This window comes from Palaemon carinicauda, chromosome 14, assembly GCF_036898095.1.
Source record: "Palaemon carinicauda isolate YSFRI2023 chromosome 14, ASM3689809v2, whole genome shotgun sequence".
NCBI classification, from domain to species: Eukaryota; Metazoa; Arthropoda; class Malacostraca; order Decapoda; family Palaemonidae; genus Palaemon; species Palaemon carinicauda.
In genome coordinates, this window is record NC_090738.1 from 42,844,257 (window position 1) to 42,863,869 (window position 19,613).

Here is a 19,613-nt window from a genome sequence, read left to right on the forward strand (position 1 = left end):
GCGAGCATACTATTCCTATTTTAGAACTGGGTTTAATATAATTCAGTTTCTTTGGTTGGGTTTGACACTGTATTTTGCATTTAGCCATATATGGCAATATTCTTTATCTTAAAATCTCCTTCTTCTGGAGTTTGGAGATTTATCATCTTGTCTCCCCTCATGATTACTTGGGTAAAGAATTTTATCGGGAATATATTTTAGGGTACACTGTTAGATCACAATGCTGTTCATATATACTCAAATTTGCTCAAATAGATGGACTAATGAGAATGATATAATGTTGGATGATTTTATTTCTAGACTTAATTCCTCGTATAATTAAACTTAGCATACTATAGTCAATTTCTACCAATGCTGCACATCAAGAATCTATTTAACGATGAGTATTAGTTCTAAAATGATTACTCACTACGCTCATGATATTGGTAATGTGTTCTCTGATACAGGGTGTGTTCCTCACCACAGGGATGGTAGTTAGAGGGTCATAGATCCTTTCTCTTAAAACACTACCTTATTTACCAAATAAAGTTTGTTTTGGATTCTTTTTAAGGTAGAAATTTATGATTATACTTCATCATGTAAGTGGTGAGCCCCCATTTATGGCAAATTTTTTCCATGGAGAAGCCTCACACAGAGTATGAATAATTCTCTGGTACACTTCCATCAGGACGACATGGCTCAAGCCCAAAAAGGATTTTGACGTAGGAAAAATCCATTTTTGGGTAAGATAGCCACGTCGTCCTGATGGCCCACCCGTTATGTCCTAGTTTTCCCTGCCCCTTTGCTCGTTGGAGGCTTCTATTTCACAGTAGCTCAGCTGCAACGTGAAATGGAAGACAGGAATGTATAGGGGCACTCGAAGGTGATAGGATGCGTTATGGCTCCTTATTTATCCTTCCCCTTAGTGGATTAGACTGGGCAAGGTCTGTTAAGGGTGCAGATATCTATGGTTATACGTCCCTGGGTATACACGATATCTTCGGATAGTCGTTTCCGTAATACCCCACAGTAATTCTCTTGTAATATCACGTCATGCAAAGTGACAGGTGCCAAAGATTCCTCTTATATTAACACTTCATGAAACGGCAGGTTTGTATTTCATGTCGATTGCACAATAAGAACAATATGTGATGATATATTAGAAGCTTTAGTGGATGTCGAAGATGATCTGATATCTGATATTATTATCTATTATTGTCGTTGATGATGTTTAAATTTTCTGGATACTTATGGAATAACAGTAATGTTTGAGTATCCAAAATACAAGTTACGTACCGCCAGTAAGTTTTGGCTAAGGAATTTTCTGACCTTGAAATAGTCAAGATTCATCGTGAACTTACCAAAACACGTTTTAAATAAACAGTTTTTACATTTCATAAAACCTCATACTGTCAAAGTTATTGTCATATCTTGCAAGGAATTGTTTAAATCACCTTTACTCTCCAATGCTCATATTGCAGAATTAGTCCGTTTAAAGTATAATAGAAATGATTCGCCAAAAGATAGTCAAAAATATTAGATAACACGGGAGTCATGGAAATTGGGCAGTAATCAGCTGGACTTAAGCTACCACAAATGCATTTACTTAATGGAGTAACATTACAGATTCTGCAATAAGTGCTAAAAGAACCTTTTCTTGCTAACTTGTGTACAGTAACAACTTCAGTAAAAGAAATTGGCAGCCTATAAAAAACAAAGAAAAAATACCATTTGGGTCTACACCTCCTAAGCATCAAGGTTCGTCAAGAGAAGTTTAATTGCACAGGATCGAAAAGCTAAAGTATTTAGTTTAGCCTCAGGGAAACAGGAATGAGGAAGACCAATCTTCTCATTACTCTGCTTACTGTCAAACACATCAGCCAAAAAGGTTGCATTTTCCTTAGGACAGCGAGTAACAATGCCATCTGGTTTAATTAATGGAGGAACTATTGCGTCTACAGTATACCAAAGAATGCAGACTTAGGAGTAGCCCACCACTCATGGTACTGGGTTGTACAAGAGTGTTTCTTTTATGGTAAAATTGCATTGTTTTTCAGTTAAAGCATACTCTCTCCAAGCAAATGCTGAAAGCCGAGTATAGTTATTCCAAATAAAATCTGATCTTATTACCCTTCCACAGATGATAGGCCTCCTGCTTCTCCAAATAAGCAAGTCTACTTGAACCAGGGTTTGTCTTTCACTCTGTACCCTAGCACACGAGAAGGGATACGCCTATCAATAATGTTGACTAGATTCTTGTTCAAAGCAATAACAGGCTCAACACTAGTATACATAACGGTGAGATAAGGGGAAGGAGACAGGTCTGGTGAATCCACTTTTCTATTCATTCTCAGGATGTACTTCCTCCCCACTTGGTGCATTATAGGTAAAAGGCTTGGCACTTGAAAAGGCCCCCCTTTTCATCTAAAGCGTGGGCCTCTTCAGAGCCTCATCAGTTCGTGGGGTCATAATTTTCGCCACCATCTGAACTTTCTAAGGAGGGTGCCTTACTGCATTACGAAAAATATTCACGCTTTAAAGCTAGAACATGATCTGGTTTTACAGGGAATATCCTGGGGTGAACAGTGAGCTTGCATTGCATGTCATGAAAATACTTCTCTAGCAGCAAGGTTGATGCGTGGTAAAGTCATCACACACACTGAGATGGCTGCATGCACAGCGTAATCTGCCTGAACGATTCTCTTCTCGAATCCTGACAAGCATATGTATTAGCGACACTACTACTCGACTAAGAAGAGGGTTGGCTGAAAGGAATGTGTGTATCTGGGAAGACTTGGGGGCGTGACCGCAGGTAAGGCGGTTCGGCATGCCCATTTATAAGCTAATGATCTCTAAGACACTGTAGAGGAGACCTTAGTTTAAGAGCCCCATCGTCACATGGCATACTTGGTTCCTGAGAACGTGTTGGGAAATGTACTCTCCTCATCCAACAATGTTGCCTTCTGATCTAGCTGGATCGTCTCATAGAACACTTCTGTTCATTTATCATACTGTAAGATGAACTGGGATCTGGCTCCACAAGGTTTAACAGTGCATAAAAAGACTCGCTCAGGTGTCTTTTGAAGATAAGGCTTCACCTAACTCTCGACATGTAATATTGAAGGGAGGTTCTTGACGCCTAGGAAGGAGATCGTTCTCCCAACTCCTATCAGAAGACTCTGCAAAGTAGAAATCTCAAGGATTCCTGCAGCGAGAAGCATAATCCTCCCGTTGGTTGAGACCAAATCCCTACAATAATTACAGATTCTCTTGAACATCTCGTCTGGGCAAGAGGTACAAGGGTGTCTCCATATCCGCCCAGCTCAAAAGGACGCCAAATATGTTGCTATCCCATCCTGGGCAAAGACGTAAATAGCAAGATTTACTGGACACAAGCGCTCATTCGTAACGTAGAATTAACGAGCAGATACTCAAATGACCGTAAATTTAGAGAAAAAACAAGCATGGAATGCTACACACTACGAGAGTAGGCGAGGTGAATGCGAAAGGCTTGATCGTAGAGAATTGAGAGAACACCATCTTCACTTCGAGACCGGTAGTGTTGTGGGGCGACGCTGTTAGCAACCTCCCGCTTGAGCATGCACTGCTTTTACCTAGCACTAAGCATGATGCAATTGACCAAATTTTGATTGGTTGGTCATAGAAAACATGATCATTAGTAATCCATATAAATGACTCAAAAGTTTATATACGTGTAGGAACAAACTACTTTTTGATAGAGTTGGCCTTAAAATCTATTTTGACAGTGATTAGCACTACTTTTAACAGCTTTTATCATGTTCTGATTAGTCATTATCAGAAATTTGAGACATCATCAACACCAGAACACTTCAGATTTCTGTCCAAGTACCGTTTGAAGTCATTACTGCACAATGCTTCACACCCCATTCTAGTTGTCACACTACACAACTATATGTAAAATTATTCTCTTAGCTCTTTTAAAGTTACATCTTTGAAACTACCTTTTTTTAGTTTTAGAATTATTTAGCTGACAGGGGATTTAGGTTTATCTCCGTACTGGAATTATTAATGATTAACTCAAATTTTCTACCTAAAACTCTTTAGAATAAAGTAAAATTTTCACAATTGTGTCCCACTAGTCTACACTACAGTAATTATAGGATTCAATAAGAACCAAATATATAATTGACTTTATTTTGATTAATAATACTGGCAATCAACTTAAATGAGGTATAATAATATTAACGAAGTGAAAAAATATGAAACCAAGGAAACAATTTCTGCCTTAATGCTACACAAGACGAGTTCTTTAAATCTTGGTTCGTCAATTACCTAAGCATTCTCTTATAATAACAAAATAAGCCAAATTAGTTTTCACTCTGGAAATATTCTTTGCTGCCAGTGGGATCGGCCTTCATGGTTTTGGCACCAGGCTTCCAGCCAGCAGGGCAAACTGTTAAGGAAAGAAAAGTTACAATAAAGTTAACCAAAGTTTCATAAGAACGACAACATAAATGAGCCGTTTCATGGAATTTGTAGCAAACATATCTGACATACTAAAAAATACGCCATTCAATAGCTTCAATGTGTGTGTGTATTCTTTTAAAAACAAACTTTGAGAAAAATGGAAAACTAAACTTTACAAGCCTTGTTAATCACAGAAGACTATCTAGTAGTTCAGGCAGGTATTTTAAAGACAATGTAAGTTCCTATTAGTGAATAAATAACATTCACAACTAAAGTGTCTGAAGTTTCATTTTTTTAAAGAAATTTTTTTCATTTTTGAATTTATGACCATTTGCAAATGTTAATTCATACATTTCCTAAACACCTCTATATACTGTTGGTTGAAATTTAGATAATCTTAACTTGTCGTTCTACTTCAAGAACCTGCATTCTTTTGAATAAATGAACAGGTGTGAATAATTCATCAAAGACCAGTAGGTCAAACAAGTGTGACCAATTCAATGATAAAACAGTTTCAATATCTAAAGCTAATGAGTCAAATAACTCTTAAAACCATGATTTTAAATGCCAGCAAAATGCAGGAAAGTCTACCAAAAACTCACACTAAAATTAAGCTTCTGGATATCATGAAACATTTCAAGTTTCAATAAATATTTTAACTTAAAAATGCTAAAAACCAACTATGACCATCTTCACCCAAACCTTACCAACTTGACCATACATAGGACTATCAATAAATATTTTAACTTAAAAATGCTAAAAACCAACTATGACCATCTTCACCCAAACCTTACCAACTTGACCATACATAGGACTAATAATGAAAAAAGTATGCAGTTAAAAAAAAAAAAAAAAAAAAAAAAAATTGGGGCCTTATACTTTATGACCACATTTTCCCACTTTATTCAATGAATACTGTAAATTATTTAAAGAATTCCTACAAAAAAATATATAGATACTAATATCTCTAATGTACCAAATAAAATAAAACCTTACCTTCACCATGTTCATCAGTAAATTGGAAAGCCTGAACTAATCTAAGAGTTTCGTCAACATCTCTGCCAACTGGAAGATCATTGATTGTAGCCTGAAATTAAGTTATGGTATAGCATGAAAATTTTTTCCTATTAGACATTATTGTAGCTTCATCTCCAAAAATTATAAACTTTTATAATGTATTTCTTTCCCTTCTATAAGCAAAGCCTGATTACTCAAGACACTTGGGTTAAAATAGGCAAAGTGCAACATTTGTTGCAAGTTGGGACAAACAATTAACTTAACATGTAAGAATGCAGACTGATCGATGACAGTAATAAAACTATAAAGGATCACAGCAAAGGTCAATGTAAATGACATGCAGTATCTTTATTTGATGAAAATATATCAAGAATAAAAGTAGTTAACCACACTTATCAAATATTACCCTAGTTACATTTTCAGTTACAAATAAAAGGGAAAATCAATGAACAAATATTCCCTTACAAATTGTATCAACATCATAAGAATGGAAATTTCAAATTACAATAAAACACAATTTAAACTAACGACTACAGTTGTAAAGAAAAATGGGCATGGATCCAATAAAATATTTTAGATCTTAGAGCAACTGAAGCCATGTCTGTCTGTTAGGATTAAATTGGCATACGTACTCCCAAAATGTTTATTTATCGATTTCCAAGTTAAAAATTCCTGACCACTGTAAACATGAACAGTAATAAGTCTTAAATCAGAATAGCAATTTAAAATACCCAACTAAAATTACTAGCTAGGGGAAAAATGCTTTAAAAAAAAATTACTGTGTCTTCAAAAGTCACAAATTTTAAGTAATTTTTATTTTTCCTAACAGTACTTACCTCGAACTACTTTCATAGGAGTATCTGGGATTCTCATCCCATCTGACCAGAGTTTTGTGTAGTTGCCCCTATCTCCGTTTCCTCTAGTGAGGTCCCTCTGTGGCGGATGGATACTCGCCCTGAGGCTACCCGGGTCAGAGTGCGAGAGCACGGACCTAGGTCTCGGTCGTCAGTAAGCTTTGACAACTATACACTCTAACTCCTGTAAGTCACTCAGGGAAGGCTGGGCGGGCTATAACCCGAAAGTAGTTCGAGGCAAGTACTGTTAGGAAAAATACAAATTACTTAAACTTTGTGATTTGTTCCAACACGGAGTACTTACCTCGAACTTCTTTCTCAAGAGATTTATACCTTAGGAAGAGGGAGTGAACTTACAGGCCGGGCTATCTGATTTAACCTAGATAGGAGGCTAGGTTCTGGCTGACCACAAAAACGGGATAGGAAACTCGGGGAGAACTACGCAAAAACCTTTTCAGTGCCTCTGTAACTCGCCTCTTCACAATCTTCATCCGAGCATGGGCGTCTCCAACGATCAACTCTCACATGGGCGGAGGATAAGGAAAGGGAACGGAGAAGCAGGAAAGGGGGTAGTAAGGAGGATTTTGTGTCGCTTGGAATTACTTCCCACGGGCTTCGACCTTAAACCTGTTGGAGTGCGGAAATGACTGGTCCGATGGAAAAGGAGTCCAGGGATTTCCTTGTACAGTCTTTCAGGTAATGGGCGGTAAACGCAGACTGCCTTGCCCACGTACCTGCTTTCAGGATCTGGCCCACTGCCATGTTTTTGTCGAAGGCCAAGGAGGTGCCGAGACCCATAATGTCATGGGGTCAAGGTTTACCTGTCATACGCCCTCTTTATGACCTGTCTGAGCCAGAAGGAGATTATGTTTCTGGACACCGCTTTCTTAACCGGGCCTGCGGAGACGAACAGACTCTTGATCTCAGGACGAAGTCTGGCTGTCCTTTCTAGGTACTTTCTGACCAACCTGACCGGGCACAACAATAAGTCTTCGGGATTGTCCGAACATGGGATAGCTGGGACCGAAAAGCTTTCAAACTTGGGATCCCAGAAGGCAGGATTTTGGGTCTTGGCTACAAAGTCCGGGAGAAACTTAAACTCGGGTCTTTCCGACCCTTCGAGTGCGAGACTTCGTACGACAGCCTGTGTAGCTCACTGACTCATTTAGCGGAGGCTAGGGCTAGGAGGAAGACAGTATAAAGAGTAAAGATACTTATCGAGAATGTTCCTGAGCGGTTCAAAGGGTGGCTTGGTAAGGAACTTAAGGACCCTGGCTACGTCCCATTGCGGCACTCTAGAGGAGCGGGGGGAACATGACTGTTTGAAACTTTATGAACATACAGATCTGTCGGGATGCTCCGAGGTCTAGTCCTTTGAGGAGGAAGACTTGGCCCAGTGCGGCTCGAACTCCCTTAATCGCCGGGATGGATATTCCTAGGGTTGTCCCTCAGGTGAACGAGGCAGTCTGCTATTTTGTGAATAGATACGTCCGGCGGCCTCAGGTTCTGGGAGGCGCACCACTTTACAAACTTAGACCATTTTGCCTGGTAGACTACGACTGATGATCTCCTTAGATAACCTGTCATTCTCGTGGCAATCCTTGACGAGTACCCTTCCTACCTCAACAAACGCTCGATAACCTCCACGCGTGTAGCCGGAGGGACCGAGGATTTTCGTGGAACTTTTTGAAGTGGGGCTGACGGAGGTCTTCCCTGTCTGGCAGCGGCCACGGTGGGAGAATTGCTAACTCCTTCAGATCTGCGAACCACTCTCTTTCCGGCCACCAGGGCACTACCAAAGTCATCCGCAGGTTCTTTGACTGCCTGACTCTGCTGAGGACCTGTCTAAGGGTTCCGAAGGGAGGGAAGGCGTATGCATCGAGACCGTCCCATGGATGCTGAAAGGCGTCCTTGAATGCTGCTGGTGGATCCGGGACTGGAGAGCAGAATACGGGGAGCTGGGTGTTGATCCTCGTGGCGATCATCTATCACCGGGGACCCCCATTAGCCTAGGAGTGTCTGGGCTACCTACGGGTGTAGGGACCATTCTGAGCCTACCACCTGACCTATCCTGCTGAGGCCGTCGGCTAAGACGCTCCTTTTCCCCGGAATGAACGTAGCCGTCAGCTAGATGCGTTCTTTCTCGGCCCAATCCGGGATCTCTGCCGTGAGGTCGCACAGGTCCTTTGACTTGAGCCCTCCTTGATTCTTCAAGTAGGCTACCACAGTGGCATTGCCACACATGAGGGCCGTCGTGTTTCCTCGGAAACGATGAACAAACCTCATGCAGGCTCTTTGGACCGCTAACATCTCGAGCACGTTTATGTGTAAGGTCCTCTCCTCTTGGGACCACTTGCCTTTTGCCGTTTCTTCCTGGAGATTAGCTCCCCACCCCTCCTTCGATGCATCTGTGAAGAGCAACATCTCCGGAGGGGCGGTTGTGTAAGGCATTCTTTTAAGAGCATTCGTCCTGTCGGACCACCACTTCGTCTCTTTTGTCTCCGATGACATGCCAATCCTTGGCTCTCGTGGGTATGTCTGTTAGGAAGGGGAGAAGGACCTGATCCAAATTCTCAAGCCTCTCTGCGGAAGGGAATGCTTTCCCCAACTTTGAGTCTAGGACCATCCCAAGGTATGTCATCCTGGTGGAGGGCACTAACTGCGACTTCTCCTTGTTGATGGTGATTCCCAAGTCCCTGCAGAACAGCAACAACTCCACACCTTGTTCCTTCAAAACTGCCTCCGAGGCTGAAAAAAGCAACCAGTCGTCCAGGTAGCGGATCAGCCGGATCCCCTTTTTGTGCGCCCAGGCTGACGCTGTGGCGAACACCCTTGTGAACACCTGAGGGGCTGTCGACATGCCGAAGCAAAGGGACCTGAACTGCAGAGACTGGGAACCCCACCTCACCCTGAGGAACTTCCTGCTGGAGGGGTGGACAGGGATCTGGAAATATGCATCCTTGAGGTCCAGGGACATCATGAAGTCCCCTTCTCTCAAGGCTGCCAGCACTGACTTCGGAGTGTCCATTTTGAAGTCCGTCTTGCTAATGAACTTGAGGGCCGAGAGGTCGATGACCGGTCTCCACCCTCCTGTCGCCTTCTCCACGAGGAAGAGCCTGCTGTAGAACCCTGGGGACGGGTCCTCCACTACTTCTAGGGCTCCCTTGTTCAGCATGGCTGACACCTCCTCCTGTAATGCTGCCTTCTTCAAGGGGTCCTCGGGTGCCAGTCAATCCGCTCGATGATCGGGGATCAGAGGGGACGGCTCCGTCAGGAAGGGGACCCTGGATCCCTCCTTCTGGACTGCTACGGACCATGGTTCCGCCCCGTTGTCCCGCCATGCTTGCCAAAAATGCTTCGGCAGGAGAGGGGGTCCTCCCTTCCTACCTCCTTCTGGAGAGCGGCTTGAACGGTCTGTCCTAGAGCTGGAGTACTTAGGCCTAAAGGAGGCCTGAAGGGTAGAACTTCCTATATGGGGGGGGGGGAGTCGATTGCTGCAAGGTTGACGAAGGGGTCTCTCCTCGACTGGGACGTAGGAGGGTGGGACCCTTCTGGTACAACCCTCCTGTGAGAGGGCCGTCTCACGGCTGAGTGTCTGGGGTCTGCTGTTTCTTTTAGACTCTGGACTCTCTCCATAGTCTCCTCTACCGCTTTCAGGGGGAAGATGGAATTGCCCCACACTGGCGAATTCCTCAAACACTTTGCCTCTCATTCGGGGAGCTTACGGGACAGCTTGTTGAGGATTGTAACCCTCCTCCGCAGCACCCAATTGCCTGTCTTGAGTGAGAGACTGGAAGGTGAGGAATTTCATAGCCTTTTCCCCCCAGTGTATAAGTTCCGGAAGTAGAGCCTGGTTCTCCGGAACTGTCAGATCGCGAGACAGCTGGCATCTCGCCAAACATACAGGCCCACCAGTCTAGCCAAGAAGTCACTCTGACAATGTCCTGCGCCGTATCTTCCATCATGGATTCCTCGGCCGGAGAGAAGCACACAGGGGCAGAGACGGTCCTATCTTCGGTGTTGCCTTGGTTGAGGGAGGCTACTGCTGCCTCTACTGTACGGGGCCCCGAGTGCTGACCGTCGCGGACGTAGAACCATTTCTGGGTCCTCAAACCCGGAAGTAACTTGAAGGACCCCCGGGCCGTGAGGGAGTTCACCTGTCCCGCGACGTACCTGTCGACATGCTCCCTACTGAGCTTGACATCAGGAGCTAAGGGGAGGGTCAAGGATGGCTTCTGATGGACAGGATTATCCAACATCCTCCCCAACCCCGAGAGCCAAGCCTGCTCCATCGACGGCTTTGGTTCGTCCAGGCGATGAGGACGCCTGATGAGGGCCAGACCCTTCCTGTAGGAAGACACCTCTTCTGACGTACAGTCTCCGACGTCTATCAAGCCATCGACCACCTGGTCCTCTGCGCCGTGTGCATCGGCGAGCCCGGATGGGTCCATGTGGGAGGCTACGTCTTCCTCTTCAGGGTGAACCGATGGGGCAGGTCATGGGTCATGGGTCTACCTCCGCTCGGGGAGAGCCGTGGGGCATGGGTTCCACGATGCACCACCGGGTATTAAGAGCGCTTTAGCTGAGCTGCCATGGTACCAGGTACGTAAGAAGAGCTGCCAAGCCGACACAGCGGCTCTCCCTGCTGGGTGGATGGACCCGGTGACTTGGCGACGGCTTCAACCGGCATGGAGGTCGAGCGGTCGACAAGTGTGGGCATAGGGGCGGCTCCAGAGGCCGAGGAGGCAGACACTGGAGCGGCAGAGGCCCTGATCGACCCGCTATGGGGGGAAAACTGCCTGAGCCCACCTGTCCTTGGAAGGGCACCTGTGCTTGCTCTTTCTCTTCAATGATTTTGATTTCTTCCTGTTAGGGCCTGACCGGGAACGAGACTTCGACTTACAGGACCTCTTCAGCTTCCTTCTCTCCTTCCGGGAGTCGTCATCTTCCGATGATGAGGAGTCGTACGACGACGCTGAGGAAGAGGGAGAAGAGCTGGAGGAGGAGCTGGCCGAGTCCGCCGTCACTGATGCAGGGTCTTGGCGTTGTTCTATCAGCGTGAAGGGCTGCATGAAATCAGGCGGGAGCGTTGACGACGGCGCCGGTGGAGTCCATAGGGCTTTCCTTGATGCGAACCACCCGTCAAACTCCTCTTCCCGACGCATTGGCAATCTAAAGGGCGTCCTTGGTGCCATCCAGACGATAGAATCGGGGTCTGACAAACCTGTCGGCTGCCTCTCTTTGTCTGCGTCTCCCCCGGGCGCTGCGGTAACTGAAACACCTTGCCACGATGCAGGGGAAGGAGCTGTAGCAGTCTTCCCCCATACCGGGTCTTCGGTAGAGATGGGTCCTGCAGGCACCAGGGCCTCTGTCTCCCGAACACACAACCGACCCCCCAAAACATGCCTGCGACACAACAACAGTCCTCAAATCAATAAAATCAGACTCATGGGAAACGGCAATGGGCCGCTTCCCCGCAACGGACTTACCTCGTCCCCTACTCAGGGTAGGGAAGGAGACGGGGAACCTCTCTCCGAAGGGGTGGCAGGAGAAACCAAAGGGGAAGCGGCGCTTACCTCCTTAGGGGACCGCTTCGCCGCCGCCTTCTTCTTCTTTGTGGTGTACAGGGCCCACTGGACTTCGAACCAGGCTGCACACTCCGGACACATGGCTGACGGGGAACAAATACTGCCCCTGCACGAGGAGCACAGCGAATGAGGGTCTACCTCAGGCTTCGACAGCCACGCACCACAGGACTTACCAGCCTTAGGCCCGGGGCAACGACGTTGGGATTCCATAATACAACACAAGGAACACCAAGCAACACAAGACACTGGGAAAGGAGGTGGATAAAAGGGGGCACAAAGGAATGGGAAAACACGAGGGAACCACGTGGTAACACAAAGGGTCGGACGGGATGTGAGAGAGCGGCGAGATGTAATCAGCGCCTCAACCAGAAGCTTACTGACGACCGAGACCTAGGTCCATGCTCTCGCACTTTGACCCGGGTCGCCTCAGGGCGAGTATCCACCTGCCACGGAGGGACCCCACTAGAGAAAACGGAGATAGTGGAAACTACACAAAAATCTGGTCGATTGGGAGGAGAATCCCAGATACTCCTAAGAAAGTAGTTCGAGGTAAGTACTCAGTGTTGGAACAAAAAATAATTCACATACAAGAACAAAAAGTACCTAAGTAGAAATATGCAGCATTGCACTGCAAAACTTAGAAACCTACCTGTCTTAAGTTTCCCTTGCCATCAATGATGAACAGGCCTCTGAATGCAATGCCATCCTCTTCCTTAAGGACCCCATAGCTCCTTGCAATGTCCATAGATTTGTCAGCCAAGAGAGGAATATTCATTTCACCCAAACCACCTTCCTTGCGTGGGGTGTTGATCCTGAAAAGTATGAAATTGCCCAATACAATTTGTTCAATGAAAAATACTTTAAATTTCTTTAATAGCAGTCATCAGACAACAACAAAAGTTTAAAAAGTAAGACTAACACGAAAAGTGCTGTACAATGAACAGTTGAAAATTGGCTAACAATACCCTGTATAAAACATTACTGGGGACTAAAAGCATACTGTACTTTATATCTAACTTGTCACAAAAGTACTGAACTTACCAAGCAAGATGAGAAAAGTGAGAATCTGTTGAGCATGCGATCACTTCACAGTTAATATCTCTGAACTCTTTAGCTCTGTCTGAGAAGGCAATTATCTCTGTGGGACAGACGAAGGTGAAATCCAAGGGGTAGAAGAAGAAAACAACATATTTCCCCTGGTAATCGGCAAGTGAGATCTCCTTAAACTGGCCATCAACAACAGCTGTTCCCTTGAAAACTGGAGCAGGTTTTGTGATAGCTGGGACTTGGTTGCTCATGGTTGATTTGCTGCCTTCTTTCTGAAGGGAAAATGAAGATAATTATGGTTGTTGTAAATATATTCCTTAAAATAACTTCTGTAATTCACAACTTCAATAGGTGGTCAAATCTTGAGAAAAACTAAATAAAAAGTAATACCCCAAAAGTAAAAAGATAAGCAATCCAACACTCAGACAATGCAAACCATGATTAGAAACGAAAATACTGCACATGCTATATATCTTCATACAAAATAAAATATATTACACAATGTATGACTATATTCTTAATCTAAGCCAAAGTTAACAATAGTGAAGTCACTTATAGATCTGCTAGTCCAAAAATAACTGAATGCCAGCAGTGCACATAAATTTGCTGTAACTGCAGTTACAATAAAAAACTAATCTCAAATTTATGTATTTGCTATAACTGCAGTCATGCAAGGGCAAAAATATCAGGAACAAGAGCAGTGCATATAAATTTGCTATACTGTAACAGCAGTTGCACAATAAAAATTCAATTTCAAATTACTTCACAGGAAAATAACAAAATATACTTTCAGTAAACTCTGTGCCCAATAATAACAGTGCATTACGAAGCATACATGAATCTGACTTCTAGCCTTTTAAGGTTAATTATCTCTCGCACTAGAGCCTTTATTAATTAACTTGACAAGATACAAATAATACTGGCATAACATTACTTTGCACTTTATATTAATACATGGGTCAAGTTTCAATATCCTTACAAAATGTTCAACTTTTTTTCCATTCCTCTAAATACTCATCAGTTATGAGGAGACAATGAAAAATACCATATGTGACCAATAAGGCAGTCTCCGAATTAAACTAACATTACCAGAATTAAACTAACATTACCAGAATTCCCTAAATAAAACTAAATGCTTACTGTAACAGGACCTAGTTTTATGAAAACCTACCAAGGGCTCATCAAGTACATTGAATTCCCTGTAATAGTCTTTCAAACCTGATGTAACACAGAGAGAGGATTCCAGATATCTCAATTTTTCTTCCTCTATATCCTCTACCATATCCACAAACTCAAACATAGCATCCAACTGATCTTTGCTCAGTGTGGGAACTTCCTCAGGAGGAAAAGTAAAGGAAACACTCCTTGTCCTCGCACTCTCTTTCCTCTTTCGCCTGTCAATTGAACTATCGCTTTGCAAAATACTCTTCAATTGATCGACTGAGGTCGTCCTCCCCCTTACAGATTCGACAACAGAGTCCTTTCCAGTTGCATGGTCTCCTATAACAGTTTCCTCAGCCTCTAAGGAATTCACAATTTTCACCTCTGCTTTTTCAACACCTTGAAACTCCTCATCTAGCTGAAATGCACTGTTGTTGTGGGATTTTGCCTTCTTCCCCTGGACTTTTTTACTAGACTTCTTGCCACAACAGAGCATGATTAAAGATCATCAGTTACGACATCAAAGTTTACTTAGCACTTAAGATAATTTTCACCCAATTAATATTAAGGAATTGCTAATAATAAGCAACCAGTTTCCAATCAACTATTCAAAACTTTGTGAGGCACAGCACCTACAAACTAACTTGGCACAACCATTTTAAGATATATCACACCTATTTAACCTCTCCCCCACTGATAAGATACTATAATCTACCACTTTGTTTATACACACACCTGACCAAACAGTACTTAAAGATTCTGCTCATAATAAAGAATAAACTATGAAAAACCAAAAAATGGCTACACATTCCAATTTGACCATATCTGCAGAAAATATTCATTACATTCTGCAATGATATGCAATAAACAAAAACTAACAGAAGTATTAAACATCTTGACCCCATGCTGGAACCATCAAAATCAATTTCTGATAACTAGAGGGATTTATGCCCGAGATAGTAATGATAACATTCAATCCTGTAAATCCCGAGGCTAATTAAAATAAATTTTTATTTCAAAGCCTTTATAATCTTTATAAATTGACCTTTGTGTTCCTCAGAGCAATATTAAAATTTCTTTGACCAAGTAGTCATTGTGCACAGGTGCAAAATATCTGAACACATGGCAAAACATGACAAAAACATGCATGAAAAATTAAAGTCCTGTTATGTGCTAAGTGAAATTAAAGTATTGTGCTGTGGTTGTTGCAAATGCTTCAGTATATGATAATGCAAGGTTTTTGAATATCAGCACAAGATAACTACTTTAGGTTTCAACTCCTTCACAGTCCACACAAAGTTTGAAGTAGAATTTGGATTTGGTGGTGTGAAAGTAACCAGCCAGGCGATTGTGGTTTGCTTTTGACCATCTACAACCACGGAAGGTCTGTTTCTCACCATTGTTCCGATGTCTACGGAGGAATAAATCTTGTTAAAAGTATATATGAATTTCTTATGATGCTGTATACTTTTTCCAATTGCACAATAAAATCTTAAAATAGTTAACTTCAGGCAATAAGTAAAATAGTTACGAAGAGTAAAGGTCAATAAGAACTTATCACTCATGCCTGATAACATTATCATAATACTGTACGTTACAACGAAACTTGGACAACCTTCCCATAATTACTTGTAAATTCTTCCTATGATATATTAAGTCATTCATCTAGAAAGACACATTACACATCAGAGGCACTGGCTTTATCAGGATATTTATTAAAAAATACATAAGACTGATGAACATGAAAATAGTTTGATGAAATTTTACAGTAGTTATTGTTCAACAATAAAGATTGCATCACCAAGCTTTCATCCCACACTAAGTATCTGTATTACCTACCAAAAGGAATTATTATACCAGTATCCAATCTTCCCTTTTCAATCTTGCAACCGACCCCTTATCCTAACCATCATGTTACCAGTTGGTGAACACTGGCCGCGTCCGCCCCACCAGTTGGTGAACACTGGCCGCGTCCGCCCCACCAGTTGGTGAACACTGGCCGCGTCCGCCCCACCAGTTGGTGAACACTGGCCGCGTCCGCCCCACCAGTTGGTGAACACTGGCCGCGTCCGCCCCACCAGTTGGTGAACACTGGCCGCGTCCGCCCCACCAGTTGGTGAACACTGGCCGCGTCCGCCCCACCAGTTGGTGAACACTGGCCGCGTCCGCCCCACCAGTTGGTGAACACTGGCCGCGTCCGCCCCACCAGTTGGTGAACACTGGCCGCGTCCGCCCCACCAGTTGGTGAACACTGGCCGCGTCCGCCCCACCAGTTGGTGAACACTGGCCGCGTCCGCCCCACCAGTTGGTGAACACTGGCCGCGTCCGCCCCACCAGTTGGTGAACACTGGCCGCGTCCGCCCCACCAGTTGGTGAACACTGGCCGCGTCCGCCCCACCAGTTGGTGAACACTGGCCGCGTCCGCCCCACCAGTTGGTGAACACTGGCCGCGTCCGCCCCACCAGTTGGTGAACACTGGCCGCGTCCGCCCCACCAGTTGGTGAACACTGGCCGCGTCCGCCCCACCAGTTGGTGAACACTGGCCGCGTCCGCCCCACCAGTTGGTGAACACTGGCCGCGTCCGCCCCACCAGTTGGTGAACACTGGCCGCGTCCGCCCCACCAGTTGGTGAACACTGGCCGCGTCCGCCCCACCAGTTGGTGAACACTGGCCGCGTCCGCCCCACCAGTTGGTGAACACTGGCCGCGTCCGCCCCACCAGTTGGTGAACACTGGCCGCGTCCGCCCCACCAGTTGGTGAACACTGGCCGCGTCCGCCCCACCAGTTGGTGAACACTGGCCGCGTCCGCCCCACCAGTTGGTGAACACTGGCCGCGTCCGCCCCACCAGTTGGTGAACACTGGCCGCGTCCGCCCCACCAGTTGGTGAACACTGGCCGCGTCCGCCCCACCAGTTGGTGAACACTGGCCGCGTCCGCCCCACCAGTTGGTGAACACTGGCCGCGTCCGCCCCACCAGTTGGTGAACACTGGCCGCGTCCGCCCCACCAGTTGGTGAACACTGGCCGCGTCCGCCCCACCAGTTGGTGAACACTGGCCGCGTCCGCCCCACCAGTTGGTGAACACTGGCCGCGTCCGCCCCACCAGTTGGTGAACACTGGCCGCGTCCGCCCCACCAGTTGGTGAACACTGGCCGCGTCCGCCCCACCAGTTGGTGAACACTGGCCGCGTCCGCCCCACCAGTTGGTGAACACTGGCCGCGTCCGCCCCACCAGTTGGTGAACACTGGCCGCGTCCGCCCCACCAGTTGGTGAACACTGGCCGCGTCCGCCCCACCAGTTGGTGAACACTGGCCGCGTCCGCCCCACCAGTTGGTGAACACTGGCCGCGTCCGCCCCACCAGTTGGTGAACACTGGCCGCGTCCGCCCCACCAGTTGGTGAACACTGGCCGCGTCCGCCCCACCAGTTGGTGAACACTGGCCGCGTCCGCCCCACCAGTTGGTGAACACGGCCCCAGTCCAATAGATTGCTAGCCAGGTTGCAGACAAGAAACTATCATGCTTACCAGCAGATTGCTATGCAACAGTTTCCAATAGGCTATCACAACAAATTAATGGTTTCACCCTGGTAAGACTGGGGTGGGGATGTGGATTACCTAGCCAAGCCCTCCCTCTTTTTATGATGGATACAGTACGTTCTGGTGGAGTATAGAACTTTGAAACTGCTTATTGACCTTACCCCACCCTAAAAAAAACCACACCTGCAATGCAAAAGTTTACTCCTAACATTGGTTGAATTTATTACTCGAGGCTGCATTAGAATGCTTAAGGGGTTCAAATTAAGAGAAAGATGCAATGTTACACAACCTATTAGCATTAAATTCACTTTCATAAATCTCTAGACAAAACTATAATATTCTTTAAATAGAACAATATTCAATGGGAAAATTAAAAAAAAAAAAAAAAGATTACTAGTAAGACTAATATATTAGGCAAATACTGTAAGAGAAGAACCACGTTTCAAGCAAAAATTGCAGAATTCGAGTGAATGGTATATTTTGGTAGCTCCTTTACTAACTCATGTGAAACTTAAAATCTCTTACAGAAATTCTTAACATAAGATTTATTTCATCCACCAAACCTATTATAGTCGCAAGAGAGTCCATTTAATAAGTCAAATACGCTCAGTGGAACTTTGACTAATAGTCTCTTTCCGAGCATTACAAGTTACGCTAAACCTTTTTTAAGCTGTAAAAGAAGTTTTAATCAAATTTCTGTTACCGTACTTTTCGGTGTGAATCTCACAGTATTTCAATGTTGTAATACCACCACCGTTTCACCGCAGAGTACCAGCCGTCCGAAATCCTAGTATTAATTTCATTACAGTAGACCCCAAGGCTGGGAATAGGCCTAAGAGAATCGTCACATACCGGGGTGGGGGATAAAAAGCGGCCTTGAACTTGGATATAGCCGAGGGGTGATTAGGGGGGAGCTGAAGCCATGTCCAGCAGGTAGCAGCACCACCTCCTAACGCCCACCCCCCCCATTCAGCTCGACAAGGGAGCTAATTAGGGGTACTAGGGGAAGGAGTGGGAAGGGTATCCTGCCTTTACCTTGATTCCTTCGAGAAGGATCAAAGCTTGCGTAAGGATACGTCCACCGCTGGGATTTTAGGAAGTCTACTCTCATCTTTACGTCTAGACTTTGTAGGAATTGTTAATACATCGGTTTTTCATTGAGACACAGAATGGTTACCATATTGAAATAGCCAATACAATTGACGAAAACTGGAAGACAATGGTATATATATGGTAATAGGATTTTCTTTAACCGCTCCCAAAATTTTTATCCAATGGATCTTTTGGATAAGATTTCCTTAAATTACAAAGTCATGGAATCTTACATACGTTCTTTACCGTAATACAAAAAGTTCAAGCTATTTTAGATGGAGTGTCAACAAGCAATTTAAAGAGGAAGCCATAAAATGATGGGTTAGATGCCGGCATAGACTCATTATTGAGTCACACATGGCAACTCTCCCGGCCTGTGATGCCGCTATTTATTAGGGATATCTTCCAATTGACGAGAATAAAAAAGACTCATAACAAACACTAATATAAAAGATACGTCACTTAACCACCAAAAAACATGTAGTCGTATAATTCAATAGTTAAGAGGTATCAACTAATAATTACAATTTATAGAATTTTTCCACACCTACACTCACCAGAGAGATGTGATGGACGTGTTGTTGCAACGGCTCAGTCCGAAGAACTGATTCGTTTTCTGGTGGCCGCCTGGGCGTCACGGCCGAGATCAGGTGCAGAGTTGCCATTTCTGATGTTGAATAAGCGCTACATGAACTTCCAAAACGCGACAAAAAATAGCTAAATAATTTTTGGGAATGACAACGATACAGTTTTAGTTGTTTCAATATTTCCAGTTGGGAAGAAAGACTCTGGAAGGCAACCAGCTTATCTTAATGCATACTATCAACGGGAAAAGCACTATATTTCGTGCTGGCGTCAAATAGCGAAACCGGACCAGATAGTAAAAACAG

General features: G+C 44.6%; 1 protein-coding gene across 3 annotated transcripts in view; it reads right to left on the bottom strand.

Annotated features, from left to right (window-relative positions):
- Positions 1–4,139: 4,139 nt before the first annotated feature.
- Positions 4,140–19,613, bottom strand: part of Prx2 (Peroxiredoxin 2) — an 18,342-nt gene continuing 2,868 nt past the window's right edge. Inside the window, exons 1-5 of one of the 3 annotated variants that reach the window (XM_068387048.1) lie at positions 19,281–19,438; positions 12,929–13,206; positions 12,537–12,699; positions 5,425–5,515; positions 4,140–4,414 (exon numbers count right to left, since the gene is read on the bottom strand). In XM_068387048.1, coding sequence (XP_068243149.1) covers positions 4,329–4,414; positions 5,425–5,515; positions 12,537–12,699; positions 12,929–13,206; positions 19,281–19,388 — 726 coding nt within the window. In that variant the 5' untranslated portion in view covers positions 19,389–19,438 and the 3' untranslated portion in view covers positions 4,140–4,328. Of the gene's footprint in view, positions 4,415–5,424; positions 5,516–12,536; positions 12,700–12,928; positions 13,207–15,360; positions 15,511–19,280; positions 19,439–19,613 lie in introns of those variants that run through there. The other 2 variants (XM_068387046.1, XM_068387047.1) reach the window with 2 other exon arrangements.